Raw genomic sequence first — 23,426 nt, 5'->3', positions numbered from 1 at the left:
TAGACAACTGTGACAATTATCCTGGAGCGCAGCTGACAGCAAGCTGACTCCAGAAACCCGAGGCCACCCCTTTTATTCCACAGACACTTCCAGGCACTGCTGCTTCTGCCTCCTGCTCTGAACTGAGACCATCGCCCCAGGCAGGAGCTTGGCCCTCAAGTCACTGGGAAAAGCTTATGGGTCCTGTCTGCATATCATGGCCAAACACACCTGCCCTGATCTGACCACAGGTTTTCCTTCCAAATGTGGTTTGCGCGAGGCAGAGCAGTCAGGGAGACAGAGCATGGCTCTCTCTCTGCTAAGGGTGTAAAAAGACAGGCAGTGAAACGCAGCCTCCAGCCCCCGCCCCTGCCATGTGGCTCACCCTTACAAGCGACAGCTACCTGCCATGGCAGACGAGCCCTCCACGGTGACCTGGGGCGTGCTGCCGTGCAGGTTGGAGGATACGTGGCCCATGACGGTGTCAACAGTGTCGATGAGACTCAGTACCACGGCGCTGTCCTGCAGCAACACAAGCACCAGGCGCCATGAAAATCCACCCCACTCAGCCAGGGCACCAGGCAGGTGCACCAAGCACACAAAATCAAGCTTCCCCACGTCGGCCATGAGGGAGGAGGAAGTCACACAACTGCCCCTTCCCATGGATCAGGAGGGGACCACACAGAGGGCCACATGCCCGACTGAGCTCATGGAGCATGGACACAGCCCAGGTGGACCCATCACCCCAGCCATCGCCGGCTCCTGCACTTCTACACTTAGACACGGGGACTGAGGGGACCCAACTCCTGGTCCTGCCTCCTCCCTGAACTCACAGAGGGACCCTCAGCACATCCCGGACCCTCCCCCTGCCTCCCTGTGCTTCACAAGGAGGGACTGATCGCCCCCAGGTCCACTCTGGGATGGGGACACCAGCAGCTCTGTCCCCTTCTCCATGAAGGGTGGCTGCTTCCGAGGTGCCGGCACCCCGAGCTATCTCTGGCTGCCTTGACTTCCCAGGTGCTTGCCTTCTACTCCAAGAGCCCTCTTTCCTTTCTGAGTTCCAGAGCAGAGGATCCTGGTAGACACTGCCCCCAAGAAAGCAGGGGGCCCTCCCGGCCATCTGAATCTGCAGACAGCTCAGGGCCCGGTGCTCAAAGCTCAGTGCACGAGTCCACTCTCGGGCTGACTGCCTTCATCCTCAGACACACATCGCCAGGGGAGAGGCCTCTCTGAAGTCCTGCTGAGCTGGGCCAGTGAGCTCTGCCTTCACTGCTTCTCTTCTTCCCGCCTTTCTGGGGAAGCACCTGCCTGCTGCTAAATCGTCAGCATTCTCCCACAGACATGTACTCCAGGAGAGCCTCATGAGCTGGAAATAGAACGCTGAGGCCAATTTTAGACATTTGCTTTTAGGCCCATGGCCTGATTTCGGTCAGCCAGGCCCAGTTAAGCACATGGAAGTCTGTGTTTCTGGCATGCAGTTCTGTGGGGCAGAGACCGATTCATGCATATTCTCTTTAATGCATGTTGGACCCTGCCTGAGTCTGCACAGTTTCCTGGTTACTCATATTTTGTAACAGATTTGCATATTTTGCCTTCAAAAGCAGTTAATTTAAAATCATGCACAAAATACGTCTGCGTGGATCTTCCGTCGGCTGTCCTCTGGGTGTTCCCAGCCTGCAGCTTTGGACACAAAGTCCCCTTGAAATCATGAAAAAGGTCAATACCTTTTAAAAAAGAATTGTTTTCTAGGTAACACTGTATCCATCTTACATTCTTGAGCCTTTTTTTTCTCCCTTTGCCACTGTTAAACCTAATCTCATTCCACTTGAATTATTCAAACAAAAGTTTATCAAATGTAAACTCGAATGCAATCTTATTAATAATGAGAGAATAAAATGCCACTTCTGCCTCTCAAACTGGCAAACATTTTAAAATATTATCAGGGCTTAGGAGAATGAGCACTTTAATATCGTGGCGGTGTGGTTGGGACTCTTCTGGGCCAAGGCAGTGAAGAGTCCTCCTCACCCTTCTCTGCCCCTGCCTGGCAACCTTGGAAACCACATGTTGAGAAGCCAGCACTGGAAGACAGATGGAGCCAGGATCCCTAAGTATCTGGGTGGAGAAGAGGCTCCTCTGACCCACTCTGGACTTTGCATGGGGGAGAGGTAAATTTCTACTGTGCTGAGCCACTGAGATGTGGGGATCTATTTGTTACTGCAGTGCACCCTGGCCTGTCCTGACTAATACAGTGTTGCAGGTGAATACTTAATATCATTGGAAAGTGTTATTGACATAATTAAGGAAAAACAAATTAAATCAAATATACAATATATTCGTTGAATACATATCTATAAGTGAACTGAAAACTAGACTATAAGGAAATATACAAGAATGTTAATAATCTCACAGTTTTAGGATTTGAAGTGATTTTTATTTTATGTTTTTTATTATCTGCATTTTCTAACTTCTCCACAACTATTTGTTTTCTTTTTAAATAAGTACAATCGTTATTTTTAGAAATAAAGGAAAAATTATTTCATTCTCCTTTCTAGCTATTTTGAGTACAGAGAACAAGAGAAGCTTTTTATTTTTTTGCACCTTAATCATGAAGTACATATTGTCGTGTGTTCTCCTTTTCCTTACTAAATCCAGTGACTTTTAACATAAAAAGCTTTCTATTATCATTCAAGAATGATGTGATGGTAAAAAAAAATACATATTATATGAAATGACCAAGATGAACCAAATACACATTTCTCATGGGGAACAAACCATCATTTCCTTCTTCCATGCTTAGGACAGTAACACATTACTGACACACGTGCATTTCTTTTGCCTTAGAGGACAAGGCATTCTGAATCAGTTGCACGTCTACTCAAAATGAGCTCTTATATCCCAGATGTCAGGACTGGGAGACACATCATTCTTTTTATGGATGTGACTGGGCCATATGCCACTTCTAGGAAGACAAAATGGTTCCCAAGCCACATATGTTTTGAAGATCAAAATGTTCTTTTCTCTCTCTTTTTTTTTTTCGAGACAGAGTCTCACTCTGTCGCCCAGGCTGGAGTGCAGTGGCACAACCTCGGCTCACTGCAACCTCCGCCTCCCAGGTTCAAGCAATTCTCCTGCCTTGGCCTCCCGAGTAGTTGGGACTACAGGTGCCCACCACCATGCCTGGCTAATTTTTGTATTTTTAGTAGAGACGGGGTTTTGCCACATTGGCCAGGCTGGTCTTGAACTCCTGACCTCAAGTGATCCACCCCCCTTGGCCTCCCAAAGTGCTGGGATTACAGGCATGAGCCACCATGACCAGCCATGTTCTTTTCTCTTACCTCTGACACAGCAATCCAACCAGGCAGTAGAAAGATCTCTCCCACAGCTTTTAAGAAGGTCTAAAGGTGGACAAAATGACACTGCTCAGCACCCGTCCTTAGGCAACAAACTTGAAGACCTTCAGTTTTCCCCGCATCTTCCAATGGGTCTCTATCAACCACCAGTTCAGTTTTATGCACAGCAGTCAACAAAAATAGCTGAGTCATGGACCACATGCTATGTTATGAAGCCCTTTTACGGACATTATCTTATTTGCTCCCGTGGCAGCCCTGTCAAGTCAGTGACCAGCACTGGAACGTCAGAATGAACACTGCTCAGTGACGGCAGGGGCCCTAGCACAGCGCCTGGGGGACAGAGCAGGCCCTCATTGAAAGCCTGTGGAGTGGAGAGACGCGTGGGAAAATCATGGCCTGCTGGGTGCGCTTTTCTTGGGGCGAGAAACCAAATTGACGTGGAAGCACTCGTGTTAACTGAAAATGACCTCCCTAGAAAGCAGAAGCTACTCGGGCCCTTGGTCAGGTCACCTTAAAACCATGTTTGGTTCGGCTCACTATTATTCTAAGGAAACAATGAAATTAATTTCTACTGTTTCCTAATCAGGAGATTTAAATGAAAACATGTGGGTGTTCTACTTCGTTTTAAAAAAGCAGAATCTTGGACACCCTCTAGCCCACATTCCCATAAAACCGTAATTGACCACAGCTGAGTGGCACCGGCTTAGTGGATGTGTCCCCAGCCCACTCCAGACCCCGCCATCTCCACTGCCTCATACTCTCACGTCCATTTCACTCATCTGCATTATTCACACACACTCTTAACTGTTTGTCTCCAACTATCAGCATCAGAATTAAACGTAGAGGCTGACCAAACTCTCATATTTCCACCAAACCGCCATCTCCAGAATGCTCACGTTCTTCCTTACACTCTGAGACACTAAATTCTTAGAGAACGCATCATCAAAACTCATCATGCATTCATTTATCTTTATGAGATAAATATTTTTTGAGACCTTAGAGTGCAAAGCCTTAAGAATTAATGAAATAGGGAATAATCGCCATCCCCTGAGCTGGAGCAGGGGCAGCAGACTTCTTAAAGTGTCACACAGGGACGAGGTCAGGCCTCATGGGTCATGCCCTGCGTCACAAACACTCAACTCTGCCATGGCAGCGCGAAAGCAGCCACAGACAATACGCAAACAAATGGGCATGCATGAATAAAACTTTATTTCCAAAAGCAAGCAACGGGCCAGATTTGGCTCAAGGGCCATAGTTTGCTGACTCTTGATCCAGAGCAGTCTGTCACACAGAAACATAATATGGGCCACATCTATCATTTTAAATTTTCTAGCAGCAAGCACATTTTTAAGAAGTAGAATAAAAAAGGTGAAACTAATTTTAATAATGTATTTTACTTAGCTCAAAAACCTAAAATATTATCATTTCAACACAGAATCCATATGAAATTACTAATTAGATATTTCCCTTTTCTTTGCACAAAGTTTTAGAAATCCAGTGTGCATCTTACATTCACAGCACATCTCTAGTTGGACGAGCCACACGTAGCTAATCACTGCCTCACGGTACAGTACAGGAAATGACCCCTTGCCATTTTCCTGTCCAGCTGCTAGCGGACAGGTGAGAAGCCAGGACACCATAGAAACTTGTAGAATGGGGCCAGGCGCGGTGGCTCACACCTGTCATCCCAGCACTTTGGGAGGCTGAGACGGGTGGATCATTTAAGGTCAGGAGTTGAAGACCAGCCTGGGAAAAATAGTGAGACCCCATCTCTACTAAGAATACAAAAATTAGTCAGGTGTAGTGGTGCATGCCTGTAGTCCCAGCTACTTGGGAGGCTGAGGCAGGAGAATCGTTTGAACTCAGAAGGCGGAGGTTGCAGTAAGCCAAGATCATGCCAGTGCACTCCAACCTGGGTGACACAGCGAGACTCCGTCTCAAAAAAAAAAAGAAGAAAGAAAAGAAAGAAAGAAAAAGAAAGAAAGAAAGGAAGAAAGAAAGAAAAGAAAGAAAGAAAGAAAGAAAGAAAGAAAGAAAGAAAGAAAGAAAGGGAAAGGAAGGAAGGAAGGAAGGAAGGAAGGAAGGAAGGAAGGAAGGAAGGAAGAAACTTGTATAATGGATGCCAAAAACTTTGACTTCTCATCAGGTCAGAGATCACTGGGGTTTTGGGTAAATCTGCATGACTCATCTCCAGGGTCCCCAGTCAGATACCCCAAAACAGGTCTGCACCAGGGGTCCCACATGGATGGCACACAGGCTGAGCCTGCCTCGCAGATGTCTTGTATTTGGTCTGCATAGAATTTCATTTAAGATTTCAGTTCACTGCCCGTTTCTTAAAATTGGGAGATGTTCCATTTTAAAAATCCAGATCTGGGGCTTTTCTTGCAAAATCAGAAGCAGTCACCCTAACGGTTACAGACAGGTGGCCTTGAGTCGCTAGCAACTGCTGGCTGCAGAGGAGGCGGTGCATTCAGGCTGCCACTACCTCCACTCCCCACTGTTGCTCTGTCTGGCCCATGCCATCCATTTCCTTTGGCCCCTGAAGCCACATGGGTCTGCAACCTCTGACTCTCAGGTATAGCTGAGGGAGAGAAGGAAGAGAAGCAGCAAGGAAAGTAAAAGTGACCGAGCTTAAAAAGAAAGTGTTTCCTGTGTAGCCCTGCATTGCCTTGTGTTCCAAACCAGACAGCCAGTAAGGATACGGAGCTGCCTTGGCCTCCACCCACCTCACTGAGCATATGCCATCCCCACCCAACACCCCCAGCCCCTACACCTGGGCTCCACAGAGGGCAGCCCTGCCTGGCCTTTTCTGGGGTGCTTGCCTGTCTGGCCTTGGCCCCAAGTTCTGCTTGTCCTACTTTGTCCCTGTCTCACTCCTGCAAGCCCCACCACCAACTCTTCCCACAGCCCTGCCAGCCTGGCCATTCCCTATCACACTCAGTTCACCCTGCTGGGTGGTGTGGGCCACAATGACACGGCTAACTGCTGCCACTGCAGTGTCAGGTGCGAGACAGACCCTTCTAGCCCGTGATGAAGAGATCACAGAGCCAGGCAGGCGGTGGGCCACAGTGACTCCGGCCTGCCCTAGGGCAGGACACACACTTCTAGAAGATTCTGAGGAGTGACCTTTGGACCAGCACCCCACAGGCAGCTTTCCAGATAACTGGACATGCCCCAGGCCACAAGCCCCACGAGGGCCGGGGCAATGCCTGGTACATCCATCACACATCCCCAGCACCAAGCCCAGCATCTGGCAGAGAGCAGAGGCTGCCCAATGTGCTCAATTAGTAAAGTCATCAGTGAACCCACTCATGAGAATGCAACTGTGGCTCATTAAGCCATCCATTTTATAATTAATGGAGCAACCCACCCACAAGTAGGTGTTTAATCAACATTCGTCTAATTAATTAATCCTCGCTTGGACTCCCTCCTTCCCTAGACACCCGGAAACACAGAGGGAGCCTGCTAAGTGTCTGCTGCACATTCCTGAGGATGCTTCAGGGTACCCACGGCCAGTCAGAGGGGAGGGCGCCCGTGCCCAGAGTGAGTGTTTATTGAGCGCCGACTGTGTACCACGGCTAGAGGGAGGCCAGTGCCCAGAGTGGGCATGAAGCCCCGACTGCATACCTTAGCTAGAGGCAGAGCACTAGTGCCCGGAGTGTGTTTACTAAGTGCTAACTGCAAAGAAGGCACCGCCTGTCACAGTGACCCCTTGTGGCCCATCTCAATAAAAACAAGAGTGTTAGTATTAATAAAGCACTTACTGCATACCAAGCCCTGTCTCGGCGCCTCACACCCGGTCCCGTGCATACATGCATAAGGACCCTCCAGCTTGTCTATACGCCCCCTTTCTTTCCACCCAACACCGCGGGCCCTTCCCTTCAGAGCCCGGAAGTGCTCCCACACTGGGCAGCCGTGGCCCCACCCTAGAGCTCCTTCATGATTGGCTGGGCTAGTGGCTAATCTCACTCCCCTTGGTTAGTGATTGGCCCAGGTGTGGTCATGTGGCCCAGCTCTGGCCAATGAGATGTGAGGGGGTGTCTCAGCAAAGGGAACCAGGGGAAAGATTTCCCCCTGACGAGGAGGGAGTACCCGGACCCGTTCTTTCCTTCCTGGACGTGCTAGGGTAAGGCGAGGGTGCTGGGGGCCTGCAGCTGGGCGAGAAAAGGGCCGAGTGCCAAGAGAATTGTAGCGGCGCCTATCCAGCCCCTGCTGTGAGTGAAGACTGAGTGAGTGAATCCTCGGATTCCCACCTCTGGGCCTCTTGTTGCCTGAAGCAAGTGCATGGCCTGAAGTCTAAGTTCGCTGAGCAGAGGGCCCTGTTTCTCACAGCCAGAAGCACCTGAGAGACGTGGGCGATCTCACTGTCCCCATGTCACAGTGGGCAAGCAGGTGTGCTGAGGTTAACTAACCTTCCCACGGCCACAGAGCCGGGAGTGGTGGAGCTGGGGTCAAAGCCAGGTGTCTGTGACTCCAGGACCGCTGAGCCCCGCAGCGCCATGTGGTTCCCTTTAAAGCCCCTCTCAGACTCCATGACCTGTCCTCGCTCCCTCAACCCTGAGCCTCTTGCAAGCAGGGGGTATTAGCACTTGGTCATCCTGCACCCCCAGAATCTAGTATGTTCTATGAATGAATGAATTAATTAATTAATAAAATCTGAGAAGTCTAACTTCTCTTACGCGGACAGAAAAGCTGACGGCAACCTCCCTCCATTCCAAGATGTCTCAAGTCCCTGAACACATGGCTCTGCATGTGCTTCTTTGGGTGTGACTTCAGCAAGGAAATCAGGAAGAATTAAGAACCCTTGAGAAGTGCTCACCACGTACCCCGCACTGTTCTGTGCACATAGGAACCCACTTATCCCCGATGAAGCGGGTGCTGTTATTATTTCCTCCACATCTCAGAGGAGCCAAGTGAGGCAGAGACGTTACGTCACTTGACCAAGGCCACAGAGTAACTGCAGATCAAAGGTCAGTGCAGCCGTGGGGCTCCACATATCCTGCTGCTAACCCATATGCTGTGCTTTCAAGGTGAGCCAATCTAAAAACCCCTTCTGTCTTCGCATCCACCAAGATAAGCCCTAGCCCTGAAACAGAAGACAGCAAGCCTACGAGAGCGCACGATCCACCCTCTGCCTTCACCTGGAAACTATTTGGAGGAGCAGAAAGAGAAAGCATCTTGATTTTAATGCCATAAATGTTGCATTCTCTAAGTGTTTAGATAGCTTTGGGGATCCCCACTGTGCACAGGCTGTGGTCCATGCCCCATGGCCGGATCTGCCAGTGAGGCCCCTCCACCTTTTACCTGTTGCCAGGAGGCAGCAGAGTTTATTTAGACTAGGAGTTGCCAACCCACACGCCCACGGGGGCCAGGTGGCTGCACAGGGGGGACCAGGCAGGTTGGGCATTGGGAAACCACAGCAAAGACTCAAGTGCCCCTAAAGGAGGCTCCACTGAGCTGTACAGAGCTGGCCAGAAGGGCCGCACCAGCTGGTCATTCATGAGAAGCCTGAAACCCAAACGTTTAAGTTCCTGCTTTTTTTAAACTCAATCTAGGTCAAACAGAAACATCTATGGTCCCGGTGAGGGTGCCACCCCTGGTCCACCAGACACAGACATCAAATAGCCTTACCTTGGTGAGATTCAAGGCTGTCTGCTCCGAGAGGGACTTACTGGGTAAGCTGAGGGATACATTTTGGAGGTAACTCAGTATCACTCCAGGACTTTGGAAGGTTTTTCTCTCTTCTGTCAGGTTGGTTATAATGGGATGGTAGGCATCTGTGGGCATCTGAAAGAAATTGGCAACATGAGTTTCTACTAAGAACTAAAAGCAAAATATTATACAGAAGTTTAATGTGTCCTACTCTGGGTCGAATGCTTTTTTTAGTTTTTTTTTTTTTTTTTTTTGAGACTGAGTCTTGCTCTGTCGCCCAGGCTGGAGTGCAGTGGCGCAATCTCGGCTCACTGCAGCCTCTGCCTCCCGGGTTCAAGCGATTCTCTTGCCTCAGCCTCCCAAGTAGCTGAGACTACAGGCGTGCACCACCATGCCTGGCTAATTTTTGTATTTTTAGTAGAGACAGGGTTTCACTATGTTGGCCAGGCTGGTCTTGGGCTCCGGACCTCAAGTGATCCTCCTGCCTCTACCTCTCAAATTGCTGGGATTACAGGCATCAGCAACTGTGCCTGGCTGCTCTTTTTTTTAATTTATAGAGATGGGGTTTCACTGTGTTTCCCAGGCTGGACTTGAGCAGTCCTCCTGTCTCAGCCTTCTGAGCAGCTGGGACTACAGGTGCAGCCGCCACACCCAGCTGGTCACAAGTTTTTATACCATAATAGTAATATAGCTCCTACTATGTATCTGACACTTTTGTGAATATTTTGCTTATATTAACATTTCATCCGCACAACAACCTTGCGAAATAAGCCCTCATTTGATGGATGAAACTAAGCAGAGAGGCTTACTCAAAAATAAGTGGTAGAACTTGGATTTGAACCCAAGCAGATGGGTCAGAGTCTGTTTACTCACTATTATATTAACGTTCTCAGGAAAGGACAGTTCTTTAATTACAAACACTAATTCCAGACAAGAATTTTTCTATATGAATTGAACTTTTCTCCAACATCAAACGAAAAGGACACAGAGAGAAGCCAAGCAGGGCAGATTCCTCACTCCCCACTCACGGTGCCCACGTCCCATGAATGAGCCCGGTATTTCCTTTTGGGCACCTGAGGTTCCTGGTGGCAGGAACTGAGAGTTTTCCCTTCAGTCACTCTTAGCACCAAGAATTATATACTGCAGTTGGCTTCCCCTCCATTTGTTATTTCTTCCCAGACAATGTACTGCCGATAACAGAGAGCCCAGACACCTAATGGAATTTTCTCTCTCCCAGCAAACAGCCCAAGTAGAAGGACGTCAGCAAGGGGGGCCAAGGAAGATGCATCTGCTCACCATGGGGCTTGCTGTGGATGTCATGAAGAGGCTCGGCAGCGTTGAAGACAATAAAGCATGCTTTCCTGGAAAAAACAATGCTGGATTAAGGACTAAAACATGGTCACTTTTTTCACCACAAGGAAGACCTGTCCTTATTAAAAATGTACTGACTTCAGACACATGGAGGAGAGTCTGAGAATGTTTTGAGTAGGAATGTTGCTGGGGATAAATTACGGGCTAAGAAATCAGCTGACTGAGTCGACCGTATGGATTTTCCCAGGTCACATTACTTTTCCATTTGTATTCTCAATCGCTTTTGAACACCCTTCATGCAAGTCAGCATATCAAAAGATGATTTTATACAAGGATTACCGATTTCAAATAAATAAAGAACCAAAAGAAATGGATTTCAGTTGCATCCAGACTGGTCGGAGGTAAAATGAGAAGTGCTGCAACTCGCTGGGCCAGCACAGACAGGAGCCCTGGGAGCGCCCTCCTCTGAGATCGATGAAGTGAGAATAGGCCCCCGTAAAGCAGTGGAGAAAACTCTTCCTGCGCCCCCTCTAGCCCAAGGATTCCAGCTATTCTTTGCGCTCAGCCCCCATGGGGTTAATGATGAATAATTACAAACAATGAAGACATTTAAGACTGAAGACTAAGTCATGATTTGCTGTTCTCTGTCTGTTCACCCCCAGCTATTTCTAATCCCACTATTTCCTGATGAGAACACAGACTTAACCAGATATTCTACTTCATTTTCGGAAAATCTCTTGAAGTTGCTTTGGATGAGCTGAGGAAATGACGTCATCACCCCTTGCTGGCTGCAGGAGTGACTGAGCCCTTGGGCTTGGGTGGGGCTGGGCTGCTGGTGAACGCAGAAGGTGTGACGCTGCTGAGAGAACTGGACCCCAGAACCGCTCTGTTCTCCAAGTCAGAGTGACATTCACTCCTCAGGTGCCAATGAATTACAGAGGAGTCATGTCAAACTCACATTTAACTGGCGTGTGTCCACAAAGCAGAGTAAGGGATAGTGAAAATCAGTCCAGCAATCCTGCCAGCCCTTGCAAGCGATGACCACAGAGACGGGAGTGAAAATGAGAATCTGCCAGGTCCTCAGTCGGTCCCAGTTCCCATGTGCTGAGTGTGTTTCCAGTGCCCAAAGGTACGTGCTTTTCGATTGCATGGATCTGAACATAACCTTCTTCCTCATCTACAGAAAGAGCTGCTGTCCATTCAAGTGGTGGGGGAGAGGGGACACCTGGCCAGGGTGACAGACGGTCAGCACTGTGCCTTTGTATCAGGAAAGGCCACCACACCTGGACGGACCGGTCAGCAAATGGTGCCAGCTCTGGCTCATGAGATTAGAGGAGGGTGTCCCCTATGGCCAGGTCACTCAGAAAAAGGCCCCCTCTGGGCACCTGCAGCCCCAGCACAGCTTTACATGCAGACAGGTCTTCATGTAAAGAAAGACTTCTACCTACTTGTGTGGCCATGTCCCCACCGAGGCCCGGCCTGGCTGGGAGCAGGCTGGATTTCAGTTCCAGCTGTCACTCTGCATGGCTGCCCTGAACTCGGCTGTGTTGGACTCACTGAGCAGTGGTACATTGGGCCCCACACAGGCCTTCCGGGGACTTCAAGAGCCATTCTCCTACACATGCTTTACGTCACATGCCTTGTCTTCAGGACCAGGTCACCAGGTGAGATGGGATTCTGGTCGATTCAATTCTGGTTCAGTTCTGGTTCTGGCAATGGGAGTTTGTTCTGACAAGAGCAAGAACCAGAAACAAGGGCACCTCTTTCCAGTGTTACCAAAATAAGTAAACTGTCAGGAGGGCAGGATTTGTTTGAAGCTTTTCATAACATAAATACAAGTGATATCTTGGTTTCAAAGTGACAACTCTAAACCCTAGGCAATAAAATGCAGTAGATTGGTACTTTTTTTTCTTCTGAAGGACACTATCATTTGCCCTCTGTCAGTGCTGGGAGAGGGAATGCATTCCGTTGTCCTGGGTGGAAGCTGGAAGATGTAAATGTCGAAGGCTATAGTGGACATAGGCTGTTTTGCCTGCACAGCATCTGTTCCTTCTGAGACCAGCATCCCTGATTGTCCCCTGGGAGTCCCCTCTCCTCCACATGTTCTGGACGAGGCTGACCTCACTGTCATTTCAAGGGGGCTGGGGATGGGGGACTATGACCCAGACCTAAGCCAGTCAGCATATTCTGCACTCCCAGACACAGAAAATGACTCATGGAAGGTGCATGGATAAATGTGAGCCAATGTGAGTCCTGCCCAGCCCCAGCATGGGAGGTGATAAGAGAAAGAAGCTCCCTCTTTTCCACAGAGGCTGCTGAGGGCTGAGGATGCAATCCTAGAAGCATGACAGCCACCTTGGCACCAGGAGGAGGCTAACAAAAGAGGGCAGGGTCAAATGCAGCGATTCCCACTGACTTCATGTGAGCACCTGGACCAAACCAGTTCTGAAGCAGTTTCCCCTAGAGCTTCCATTGCTAGAGCTGAAAAAGAAACACATGCCTTTCTTGGCTAAAGTTATTTTGAATTGGGTTTTCTCTCATACAATCAATAGGGTCCTAACAACTGAGGGACTCAGCATCAGAAGTGGAACGAGGGCAAGCAGCGTCTGGAACTCAGGCCTTTCTCTCCTGGTCCTGACACCCGCTGTGCTGGGTCCCAGTGAAGCAGCAGCCACGTTGTGAGTGCCTACATGGGGTCTGTCATTTTTTAGCAGATTATTTTATGTGGAAATAAACCCATTGGGGAAAAAATGATGCATTGACTTGTGGGCAAAATGAAAATGGAATTGTAGGGGAAAGATGAATATTAATTTTAAAAACAGCTAAGAACCACTGGATTCTTACCATATGCCAGGCATTGTGCTAATGGCCTTACACACCTTTTCTCCTTTTATTATCAACACCACCCCCAGAAAGGGAGTAGTAGTATTTTTATCCATTTAACAGAGCAAAAAAAAATCTGAGAGATTAAGACAAAAAGGTTATACGTTACACATTTCCATTTATGTGGAATCTCCAAAGTAGGTAAAGACAGAAAGTAGATTCGTGGTTGCCAGAGTTTGGGGGAGGGGAAGATGGGGAGTGACTGTGCTCGTTGGGTGCGGGGTTTCCTTTTAGGAGGATGAAAATGTTTCCAAACCAGGTAGAGGTGGCAGCTGCACAACGCTGTGAATGTGCCAAGTACTACTGACTTGTTCATTTTTAAATGGTTGTGTTAATGTTATATGAATTTGACCTCAGTTTTTAAAAATGACTTCCCAAAGTCTCACGGCGCATTATGGCACAATGAATATTTGAATCCCAGTCCACCTACCCATAGTCCCCTGCCCCGAACAACTGCCCTGTGCTGAATAGGAAGAGGTATCTTTGGGGCTTTCCAAGGGCCCATCCCCTGGGAGGCACACGGCTAACATTTGTTGATCAAAAACACTAATGGATCTGGAATATTTGCTCTCCAAAGCCTTCTATAATCCTCCATCACATATACCTTGAAACCCCGTGATGATCAACAGAACAATATTCATCTCAGAGCATCTTTAGTAAATTGTTAACTCCTCTATCTCAGGGAACAGGTGTTCTAACACACAACTGTGTTTATAAGGTTCATTAGGACACATCTCACGCCTGCAGTGCTGATAGCTGTAATGGGAGAGTGGGGAGAAAGGAGGCAGATACCAGGGTGAACCTGGGAACAGACAGCAGATCTGCCCCAGCCCTCCACACTCACTGACCAATGGCAGCAGTGAAGTACATGGCGATCTCATCCGGAGTCAGGGCCCGCTCCCAGATGATGAACTCGTCGAAAGCACCGTTCTCATAACACTTGGCCTGGTCCTGCTCAGCCCCTATCACGAGGTTGGCGTTGGACTCTCCGTAGTCACGAGACACTTTTCCACTTGGATCAGAGGTGCTCAGGGTCCCGTTGATGTAGACTTTCAGGCCCTCCTTGGATTTCCATGTAAATAGGACATGAGTCCAATAGGGGCCTGGAAAAGAGTGAAGGTCGCCATTCTGAGTGCTGTGGGAACGAGCTCCCCATGCACAGGCTTTTCCTGTTTGTAGGCCCATCCTTCTTTCTTAAGATGATCAATCACTGTTAACTTTGGTGAGTCCTAATACAAGGTATAACACAGACCTGACTTTCCCCAGTCCTTCGGAGCACAGGAAAGATGTTATCTTTTTATCCTCATGCCCTAAATTCCAGAAGCAGTTCAAGGAGACTCCTTGTCATTTTAACATAGTAGTTACAAATTTAAATGCCCACAAGCAAGTGTGATTAAAATATTTGAAAAATGGCAGGGCACAAGCGCCAACCAATCAGACCATAAGCTCAGTTAAGAAAAAAATGGTCAGGAGCGAGGCAAGGATGTCCCCTCCTACCACTCCTTTTTAACATTGTACTGAAAGTCCTAACTAATGCAATAAGGCAAAAAAGGGAAAAAAAGGAGATAGAATATACATATTGGGAAGGATGCAATAAAACTATATTTATTCACAGATGACGTGATTGTCTATGTAGAAAACCCAAAAGAATCAACAACAAAGCTGAAACTAATGACTGAGCATAGCAAGATTACAGGGTACAAGGTTAATATACAAGTCAATTGCTCTCCATCTGCCAGCAACGAACAAGTAGAATTTACAATTTAAAAACACATTACCATTGTCATTGGTGCCAAAAAAGGAAAAAGAAATACATATATTATAACAATACATTTATAAGCTATATATGAAGAAAACTGTATAACTCTGATGAAAGAAATTAAACAAGAACTAAATAAATGGAGAGATATTCCATATTCATGGATAGAAAGACTCAATGTTGTGAAGATGTCAGTTGTTCCCAAACTGATCTATATCTTCAACACCATCCCAATAAAAATCTCATCAAGTTATTTTGTGGATATTGATAAACTATGGAGAGGGAAGAGAGCCAGAATAGCCAATACAATATTGAAGGAGAAAAACAACACTGGAGGAACAACACTACCCAATTTCAAAACTTACTGTAAAAAGTTACAGTAGTCAAGACAGTGTGGCATTGGAAAAAAACAGAGGAATAGATCTGTGGGACAGAATAAACAGCCCAGAGATAGACCAATAAAAATACAGTCAACCAATCTTTGACAAAGGAGAAAAGGCAGTACAATGAACAAAGAGAGGCTTTGCAACAAATGGTGCTGCAACAACTGAATATCCACTTTCAAAAAAAAAAAAAAGAATCTTGGCCGGGCGCGGTGGCTCATGCCTGTAACCTCAGCACTTTGGGAGGCCGAGGCAGGTGGATCACCTGAAGTCAGGAGTTCGAGACCAGCCTAGCCAACATGGCAAAATCCCGTCTCCACAAAAATACAAAAAATTAGCTGGGCATGGTGGCAGGTGTCTGTAATCCCAGCTACTCAGGAAGCTGAGGCAGGAAGAATTGCCTGAACCCGGGAGGCAGAGGTTGCAGTGAGCCAAGATCGCCCCATTGCACTCCAGCCTGGACAACAAGAGCCAAACTCCATCTCAAAAAAAAAAAAAAAAAATCTTAAACCTGTCATAAAAATTAATTCAAAATGGACTATAGGTCTAATATAAAATGCAAAACTATAAAACCCTTAGAAGATAATATAGGAAAAACATCTAGATGACCTTGGGTTTAGTGATGGCTTATTAGATCCTACACCAAAGGCACAATCCATGAAAGAAATAATTGACAAACTGGACTTCCTTACAACTAAAAATGTTTGCTCTGTGAAAGACGCTGTCAAGAGAATGAGAAGACAAGTCACAGATGGGGAGAAAATATTTGCAAAAGACATGATAAAGGACTATTATCCAAAATATACCCAAAAGGTCTTAAAATTCAACAGTAAGAAAACAAACAACCTGCATTTTGAGAGGCTGAGATGGGAGGATTGCTTGAAGCCAGGAGTTTGAGACCAGCCTGGGCAACCAAGACAGACCTCATCTGTACCAAAAAAAAAAAACAAAAACAAAAAACAAACTAGCGAGACATGGTGGCACGTGCCGGTAATCCCAGCTACTTGGGCAACTGAGGTGGGAGGATCACCTGAGCCCAGGAGTTAAACGCTGCAGTAAGCTATGATTGCACCACTGTACTCCAGCCTGGATGACAGATCCTGTCAGAAAGAAAGAGAGAAAGAGAGAAGAGAGAAAGAGACTGAGAGAGAAGAAAGAAGGAAGGAAGGGAGCAAGGGAGGATGGAAGGCAAGAAGGAAGGAAAGAAGGAAGGAAGGGAAGAAAGGAAAGAAGGGACAGAGAAAGGGAGGAAAGGAAGGAAGGGAAGGGGAAGGAAGGAGGGAAGGAGGGAAGGGAGGGAGGGAGGGAAGGAAAAAAGGGAGGAAAGGAAGAAGAAAGGGAGGAAGGAAAAAAGAAAGAAAAACAATCCAATTTTTAAAATGGGCGAAAGATCTACCTCACCAACCCATAGAATGTACAACACCGAGAGCAAATGCTAATGTGAACTATGGACTTTGGGTGACAATGATGTGTCACTGTAGGTTCATCCAATGTAACAAATGGATCATTCTGGTGGGGGAACGTCCATAGTGGGGGAAGCCGTGCCTGTGTGGAGGCGGAGGGTAATGGGAATTCTCTGAACTTTGCACTCAATTTTTCTGTGAATCTAAAACTGTTCTAAAAAATAAAATCAGTTAAAATCTAACAGCAATACAGGCATTCCGTGGCGCCCACAAACCCAGTCTGCAGAGGCCAAGGAGCGGGTAAGCACAGTAATGAGCTTTCCCTGAGGACGTGGCTTCTGTGCTGACTGCGGTGCGTGGAAGGGCGGCTGCCCCATCACGAGGTGGCCCCTACTCACCTCCCCCATCAGTAACACGAGAGATGAAGAGCCTGCCTTGCCAGTCTTTTTATTTCCAAGAGAAATTGGAAAATCTTAATTTTAAAATGAAATCATAACTAATGATCGTAAATCATTCCAAATATTGTTCTTACAGACATGGTCTACGCAATCACAATCTAGGACCACAAAACCCATCTGAGGACCCGACTCAGCCCACAGGCCATTGGCATCAGCCTCTGCTCTAAGCGAGGGTGTATAATGTTAACCAACATGGGAGTGAGTTGGTAGAGGGAAGACCAACCTCCCTGCTCATTCAGGAACCTCCATCAACCAGCTTTTGTGTTACTCTTCTCTCTGGCCTAAGAACCACACTCATCAACAAGAATGTTCATCAGACTTTGACTGTCAGTTCCCCCACGAAGGGTCCCTTTGTTCTGCCAGCGTGTGTGGTAAGCTGTCCTCCTGAGCTTGCTGCTGGGAGGAACAGGGCAGCCCTTTTAAAGGACACACATCACCTCCAGCCAGCTATGCATCTTAGGTCACCCGGAATGACATCAGGGCTTCTTGCCCAAGACTGTGCAACTTTCTGATAATTTTGAGTCTGGAGCACGCTTGGACCCTAGGCTGGTCCAAAGTATTATTGCCCCTGAGTTTGAAAGCAAGAATAACAAATGCCTTCAATGCACACAAGAGAGCATATTGCCACCCAGAAGTGTTTCTAATTGTCGCCCTTTCCCTGGGTGGAAAAGCAGCCAGAGTTGAGCATACTTTACCTTTGTTCAAGGTCAAAGAACCTAATGGGTGCCCGAAACCATGTTCCACCAGCCCCAAGGAGCACAGAGATAAGCTGCTTACAATCGGACTCTGATAGCAAGTGGAACAGGAAGGTCACGGACAGGGTTCAGAGGGTTCTGTGTCAGGGTAGGGAGGCAGAGATTATTTCTGACCTTAGGGATCACAGAGGGCAAGTTTGAAGTAGATGTTTGCTGAACTGCCCCACTTTACAGAGGTGGAGGTACAAGCTGATCTGAGCACACCAAGCATCCACAGAAGAAGGCAAACACCTTCTGGGCCCACTGTGCCATCATTCCATGCTTTATGCATAGCAGCCCACTTAGTTCTCACAGTCACCCTATGATGTAATACTGCTATTACTGTCATATTATGAATGAGGAAACTGAGGCATAGGGCAGTTAGGGAAGGTGCCCAGGTTCACACAACTACCAACATCCAGAGGCGGGATTTGATCCAGCCTGTTTGGCTCCAGAGTTCACACTTTTTAATAACTGGGCCATGCAGCCTCCCTTAAGAACGAGCCAGAAAATGGATTTCCCTTAAATACATCGAAGATGTTTCTTACCAGAGGAGACCATCCTAGGCTTTTGTGCTTCCCCGTCCACCTCTGCCCTTCCCTTGTTGGGCTCCAGTCCTAACTAGGCCCCCACTCCATGCCACCCTGAGTCCTTCTGCGTCCCCTGCCACCTGTTCCCCTTCTCCAGCTTCCACTTCAGACCTTCGTCAGCCTCTGCGGCCTCCCACCCCACGTCCATGTCTCAACACCCACCTGCAACTCAGTCAACGTGCAGGGACCCCGTCCTCTTCCCACACATCCAGGGCCCCTCCCTCCTCCAAGACCACGCACAGCCCAGCGCTTCACGCCCTCTCCCCCAGCCCCTTCCTCTGCTCCCCGATTCTTCAGCCTCTTTCTCCAAAAGCTTCTTCTCGTCATGCTTTAAACAATTTCAAGTCTATACCACTAAGAAGAAGGAAGAAGATGAGGGGGAGGAAGAGAAAGAGGAAGAGACAGAATATGAGAGAAAAAGGAGGAGGATGAGGAGGAAGAGGGAAAATGAGAAGGAAAAGAAGGAGAAATGTAACCACTGCTTGCACTTTGCACACCATGTCCTCAGCTTAATTTCCTGGAAACCGTGAGGTAAGTACTGTTCATATCATCTGCACATCACAGGTGTGATCACTGAGGTCAGTGTGGCCGGGTAACCTACAGCAGTCACACAGCGCACAGGCAGATGGAGCCCAGGCTCTGCATCACCCAAAGGCGGCTTACCAAGGGCACATCCTTGCCTCTCCCCGTGCACATCCCCAGTAACCCTTAAAGGAAAGGAGCTCGAGTGCCAGGAGGCGGCAGCATCCCTGGGCCCCTTGGGCTGCACTGGGCTCCTCAGCGTCCCGTTCTCAGAGAGGACTCCACTCCTCCAGGCAGAGCCTCCCGGGGCCGACGCTGTCACTCACCTGGGGGGCTGAAGGAGGCCTCCCATGTCATGGAATTGTCCCGCGTGTACAGCTCCACAGAGCCTCTGCCGCCGCTGGAGCAGACTTTGAACCCATTGGAGATGACCTGTCCCCCATACGCAGAAGGGATTGGTCTAGACTGTTCTCCTTGTGTCTTCCAGAAAAAAGAAAATGTGACCCCTGAGGAGAGGAAAGTCACAAGATCAGTTATTCACGGAGAGCAGGGGACTTGACTTCTCACAAGCACATGGTTCTCTTTGCTTTTTATTTTTCATTCGAAAAGCGTTTTGTCCCCATTCTAAAGGCGGTGTACGTTCAGTTCGGAAAATCCAGACAGTAATATTTGCTCATGTTTATTAAGGGATCACACAGGGCCAGGCACTTTTCTAGGAGCTTGAAATGAATTCTCGCCTTTTAAAAAGTACAAAAATCCTGCTTCATCCCCATTATACTGATGAAGGAACTGAGGCTAGTTCACTCCAGGTCACCAGTGACTGCTGAAGCTCGCTGCAGCCCCAGGCAGTTCCCCGCCCCCACTCCCCGGGAGCATGCAAATGTGAAGACCTACACCCTCCAGGTTTCTCTCCTATTCCTCCAGCAATGCCGTTAGGGTGGCTCCTTCCTAAGCCTCTTCTATAAATAGATTTCACAAAGACATGAACCATCTCAGGCACACTGGTTTATAAACAACATTTCTATAAAATTTGCCCCGCCGTGAACTTCCTCCAATGTCCATAAATACACTTTCACGTTGTCATTTTTATGTCTGCACAGCAGCGCATTCTAAACAAGCACCACAGTCTTTTTTTTAAACAACAATCCCCTGTTGCTGGATCTTAAGGTTTTCTTCCACTTTTTGAAGAAATTTTCAAACAGAACTTGAAGCAAATTTTTTTGCATATCTCAGATTATATGCCTTTAGGATACATTCCCAAGAGGGGATTTCTTGCCAAAGGGAAGCACGCTTTTAAGGTTGTTGATATCTTCAATTGTTCATTTCCCACAGTTGGCTACAGAGAGGCCAGCAGCTGAAACCTTTTTCAAGACCCCAGTCTGCACATTAGTGGTAAGTCCTGACCCCAGGCCCACGCTGCGGGGGAGGAGGGATTGCACCTGGATTAAATGGTCTGAGCGACGCACGTTAGCATGAATGAGCTGGCTCATTAGTTCATTTTGCCTCCGCCACCAGAAGCAGATAGGACATCCCTCAAATGTGTTGTGGCAGTATATTACAGTATATTACGACAATTAGATATTGTACCTTTGTGGGTGCAAAGTCCTACTGTGATCAGTGTAAACATGGAAAACAGTGCAATTTTTATGATCTTGATGTGGGATTTCTCCATCTTTTTACCATAAGAGGAACTGCAGGCCGGGCGCGTGGCTCGCGCCTGTCATCCCAGCACTTTGGGAGGCCGAGGCAAGTGGATCACGAGGTCGGGAGATCGAGACCATCCTGACTAACATGGTGAAACCCTGTCTCTACTAAAAATACAAAAAATTAGCCAGGCGTGGTGGCGGGCGCCTGTAGCTACTCGGGAGGCTGAGGCAGGAGAATGGCATGAACTCGGGAGGCGGAGCTTGCAGTGAGCCGAGATTGTGCCACTGCACTCCAGCCTGGGTGACAGAGCGAGACTCTGTCTCAAAAAAAAAAAAAAAAAGAGGAACTGCAAAAGCCTAGCTCCTGAGCATGGCTCCCACCTACCCTGACCGCTGTTCTGCACTCACACCCGCTGGTCTGGGGGCCAGGCTCTCTGCTGAAGGGGCAGTCGGGGCAGGGCCTGGCTGGAGGCTCCGTGGAGCTTGGGCGTCTCTGGCGTTGCATTTTGGAGCTCTGGTTGTCTCTATTCCTCTTCTCTGCCTCCAGTAGTATCTGCCCACCTGGCCTTTCTTTGTATATAAACTCGTGTGTGTGTGTGTGTGTGTGTGTGGTGTGTGACACTAGCTGTCTGGACTCTGCCTGTGACAGCTGGAAATACATCCAGCTGCCTCACCCCCACCAAGCCTGGCCCGGGCACATGGGTAAGAGGGTTCAGTGGTGCTGAGAGAGAACACGTGCCCAGAACTGGTTCAAAGAGGCCCATGATGGGACGGTGGGCACAGGGGAGAGGCAGAAGGATATTTGCCCTGGGCTTTATTTCTATAAATAGTGTCAAATTTAGACCTTAGGCCTTACCTTCACATGAGGTTATGGACACAGTCTTAGAGAGTCACTGACTTCAAAGAAGACATTTGTCATTCGTGTATAAGGTGGTGTGTCATTGCCCACCGTCCTTTCTGTGATGCCTTATGAATTAACGTATCTGTTAGAAGTCTTTCAAATGTCTTGTGACAATATATCAAGACAACTATACCTTTGTGAGTTCAAAGCCCTCCCAGGATTCATGAACAACACAGCATACATTTCATAACCCTGGTATGGAATTTCTCCATTTTATTTTTTAAGAGAAGAACCACCTCAAAAAAATTGGAAGGGGCCTGGACCTTTCTGGACCTCTGAGAGGCTACAATGTACAACTCCAAGCCCTGTGGCGTCTGTCCTTAGGGCTCCTGGGAAAGAAAAAAGCCCTCACAAATGCCCAGTAACGTGGGTCACCGCAGAAGGGTGCGACTGTGGGGACTGCACAGAGGCCTGGGGCAGCTGACGCTGGTGTCCCCAGACCTGGCGGGCGCCACCCACACCCGCCTCATGAACCGGCTTCCTGCAACACCTGCCTTGTGCTCTGAGGGGCACAGAAGCCAGGACAAACCCCCAAGCCTCCCGCCACTTCCCTCCACACTCAGAAACAACTCGTTTCACAAGGAAGTCAGCACAGTGCGTTGTGAAATTTTTGTTATGAAACAAATTCCCAGTAGGATTCATGGAAGTTAATTTTTTCCTAAAACTTTGCTGCATTTTAAAATTCCTTTCACTCAATGCAAAATGAGCCTGTCTTGGCCAAATGTCTTTCTGTTCAGGAGAAAAAGAAAAATAAAAAAATTCCATATGGTGTTAGGTAAGAGTAGATTGAAGGCCATCCATGGTGCCGGTAACCAAGATTTTCATTTAGTTAACTCAACCCACAAAACAATGAGCAACAGCTTATATTTAAGTATCAATTCACGTCTTCATAGAGTCATAACAAATTCACAATGTGCCTTCCATATTAGCCTTTTAAGGAACTTTGCCTCATGGAGTTGGGCCATCAAGACAACAAGGAAAAATCTGAAGGAAAGAGAAACAAGCACAATATTGACAAACTAATCTGATAATTTTTTCTTGTTATAAGCACTGAATCCTAAAACATCCAAAAAATAAAATGAAGAAAGATCTTTTTTGACAAGATAAAAAAAGGAAAAATAAAAATCTAGGAGTCATAAGAAAAGACTAACAAATTTGTGTGCATAAATATAATATTCTGCAAGGCAAAAAAAATTACCATAACAAACTCAAAGATAGACAACCATCAAGGGAAAGAATATTTGTCATAGATTTACTAGATGAGAAGTTAATTCCCTTCATATGTAAAGACCACTGCATAAAACAAAGGATGATTTCTAGCAGGTGAGGAGAACTTATATGGGCTGAGGCTAAATCCTCCCAACAACCTGTGAATTAGGGGTCATTACTGTCCCCATTTCATAGGGGAGAAAACTGAAGCACAGAGAGGTGAGGTAACTTGCCCAAGGCCACACAGCTGGTCTGGGATGAGTCAGGATTTGAACCCAAGCAGCCTGGATCTGGAGTCTGCGTTTGTAACCACTGTGCTGTGGCTCCTGCCCTTCCCTTGGAGATCATGCATGGAGCTGCCCTTCCCAGGCCCACAGACTCAGCAGCGTGCAAGAGCATGATCAACACATGCCAAAGAAGCAGGGGGCCAGGAGGGCACGAGGTTCTACAGGCGTGTGGGCCCGCCTGGCGTCCATACCCCCACCCCAGTCACTGCAGACCACACACCTGAAGGCTGACTCGGGCTGGGCCGATCAGAATCACCAGGACTGACTCAGGCATGGGCAGGTCACCTGACAAAACCAGAACTTGGAGCTTCTGAGTGGATGCTGCTCCCACACCAGGAAAGCAGCCTTGAGAACAGAGC

General features: G+C 47.8%; 1 protein-coding gene and 1 long non-coding RNA gene across 2 annotated transcripts in view; one reads left to right on the top strand and one right to left on the bottom strand.

Moving 5' to 3' along the window:
* ADGRD1 (adhesion G protein-coupled receptor D1) overlaps window positions 1–23,426 on the bottom strand; it is a 188,197-nt gene that overhangs the window by 140,785 nt on the left and 23,986 nt on the right. Inside the window, exons 5-10 of the mRNA XM_003276131.2 lie at window positions 19,351–19,530; window positions 14,024–14,278; window positions 10,278–10,342; window positions 8,961–9,116; window positions 3,315–3,374; window positions 384–501 (exon numbers count right to left, since the gene is read on the bottom strand). Of these exons, the coding sequence (XP_003276179.2) occupies window positions 384–501; window positions 3,315–3,374; window positions 8,961–9,116; window positions 10,278–10,342; window positions 14,024–14,278; window positions 19,351–19,530 (834 nt within the window). The remainder of the gene's footprint in view (window positions 1–383; window positions 502–3,314; window positions 3,375–8,960; window positions 9,117–10,277; window positions 10,343–14,023; window positions 14,279–19,350; window positions 19,531–23,426) is intronic.
* Window positions 7,389–10,730, top strand: LOC115837020. Its single transcript, XR_004032098.1, has 3 exons — window positions 7,389–7,543; window positions 8,885–9,004; window positions 10,219–10,730. It is a non-coding gene; the product is annotated as an uncharacterized LOC115837020 (long non-coding RNA).

This window comes from Nomascus leucogenys, chromosome 10, assembly GCF_006542625.1.
Source record: "Nomascus leucogenys isolate Asia chromosome 10, Asia_NLE_v1, whole genome shotgun sequence".
Lineage (NCBI taxonomy): Eukaryota > Metazoa > Chordata > Mammalia > Primates > Hylobatidae > Nomascus > Nomascus leucogenys.
Note: the sequence above shows the minus strand (reverse complement) of the source record. Positions and strands in the feature narration are given on the sequence as shown.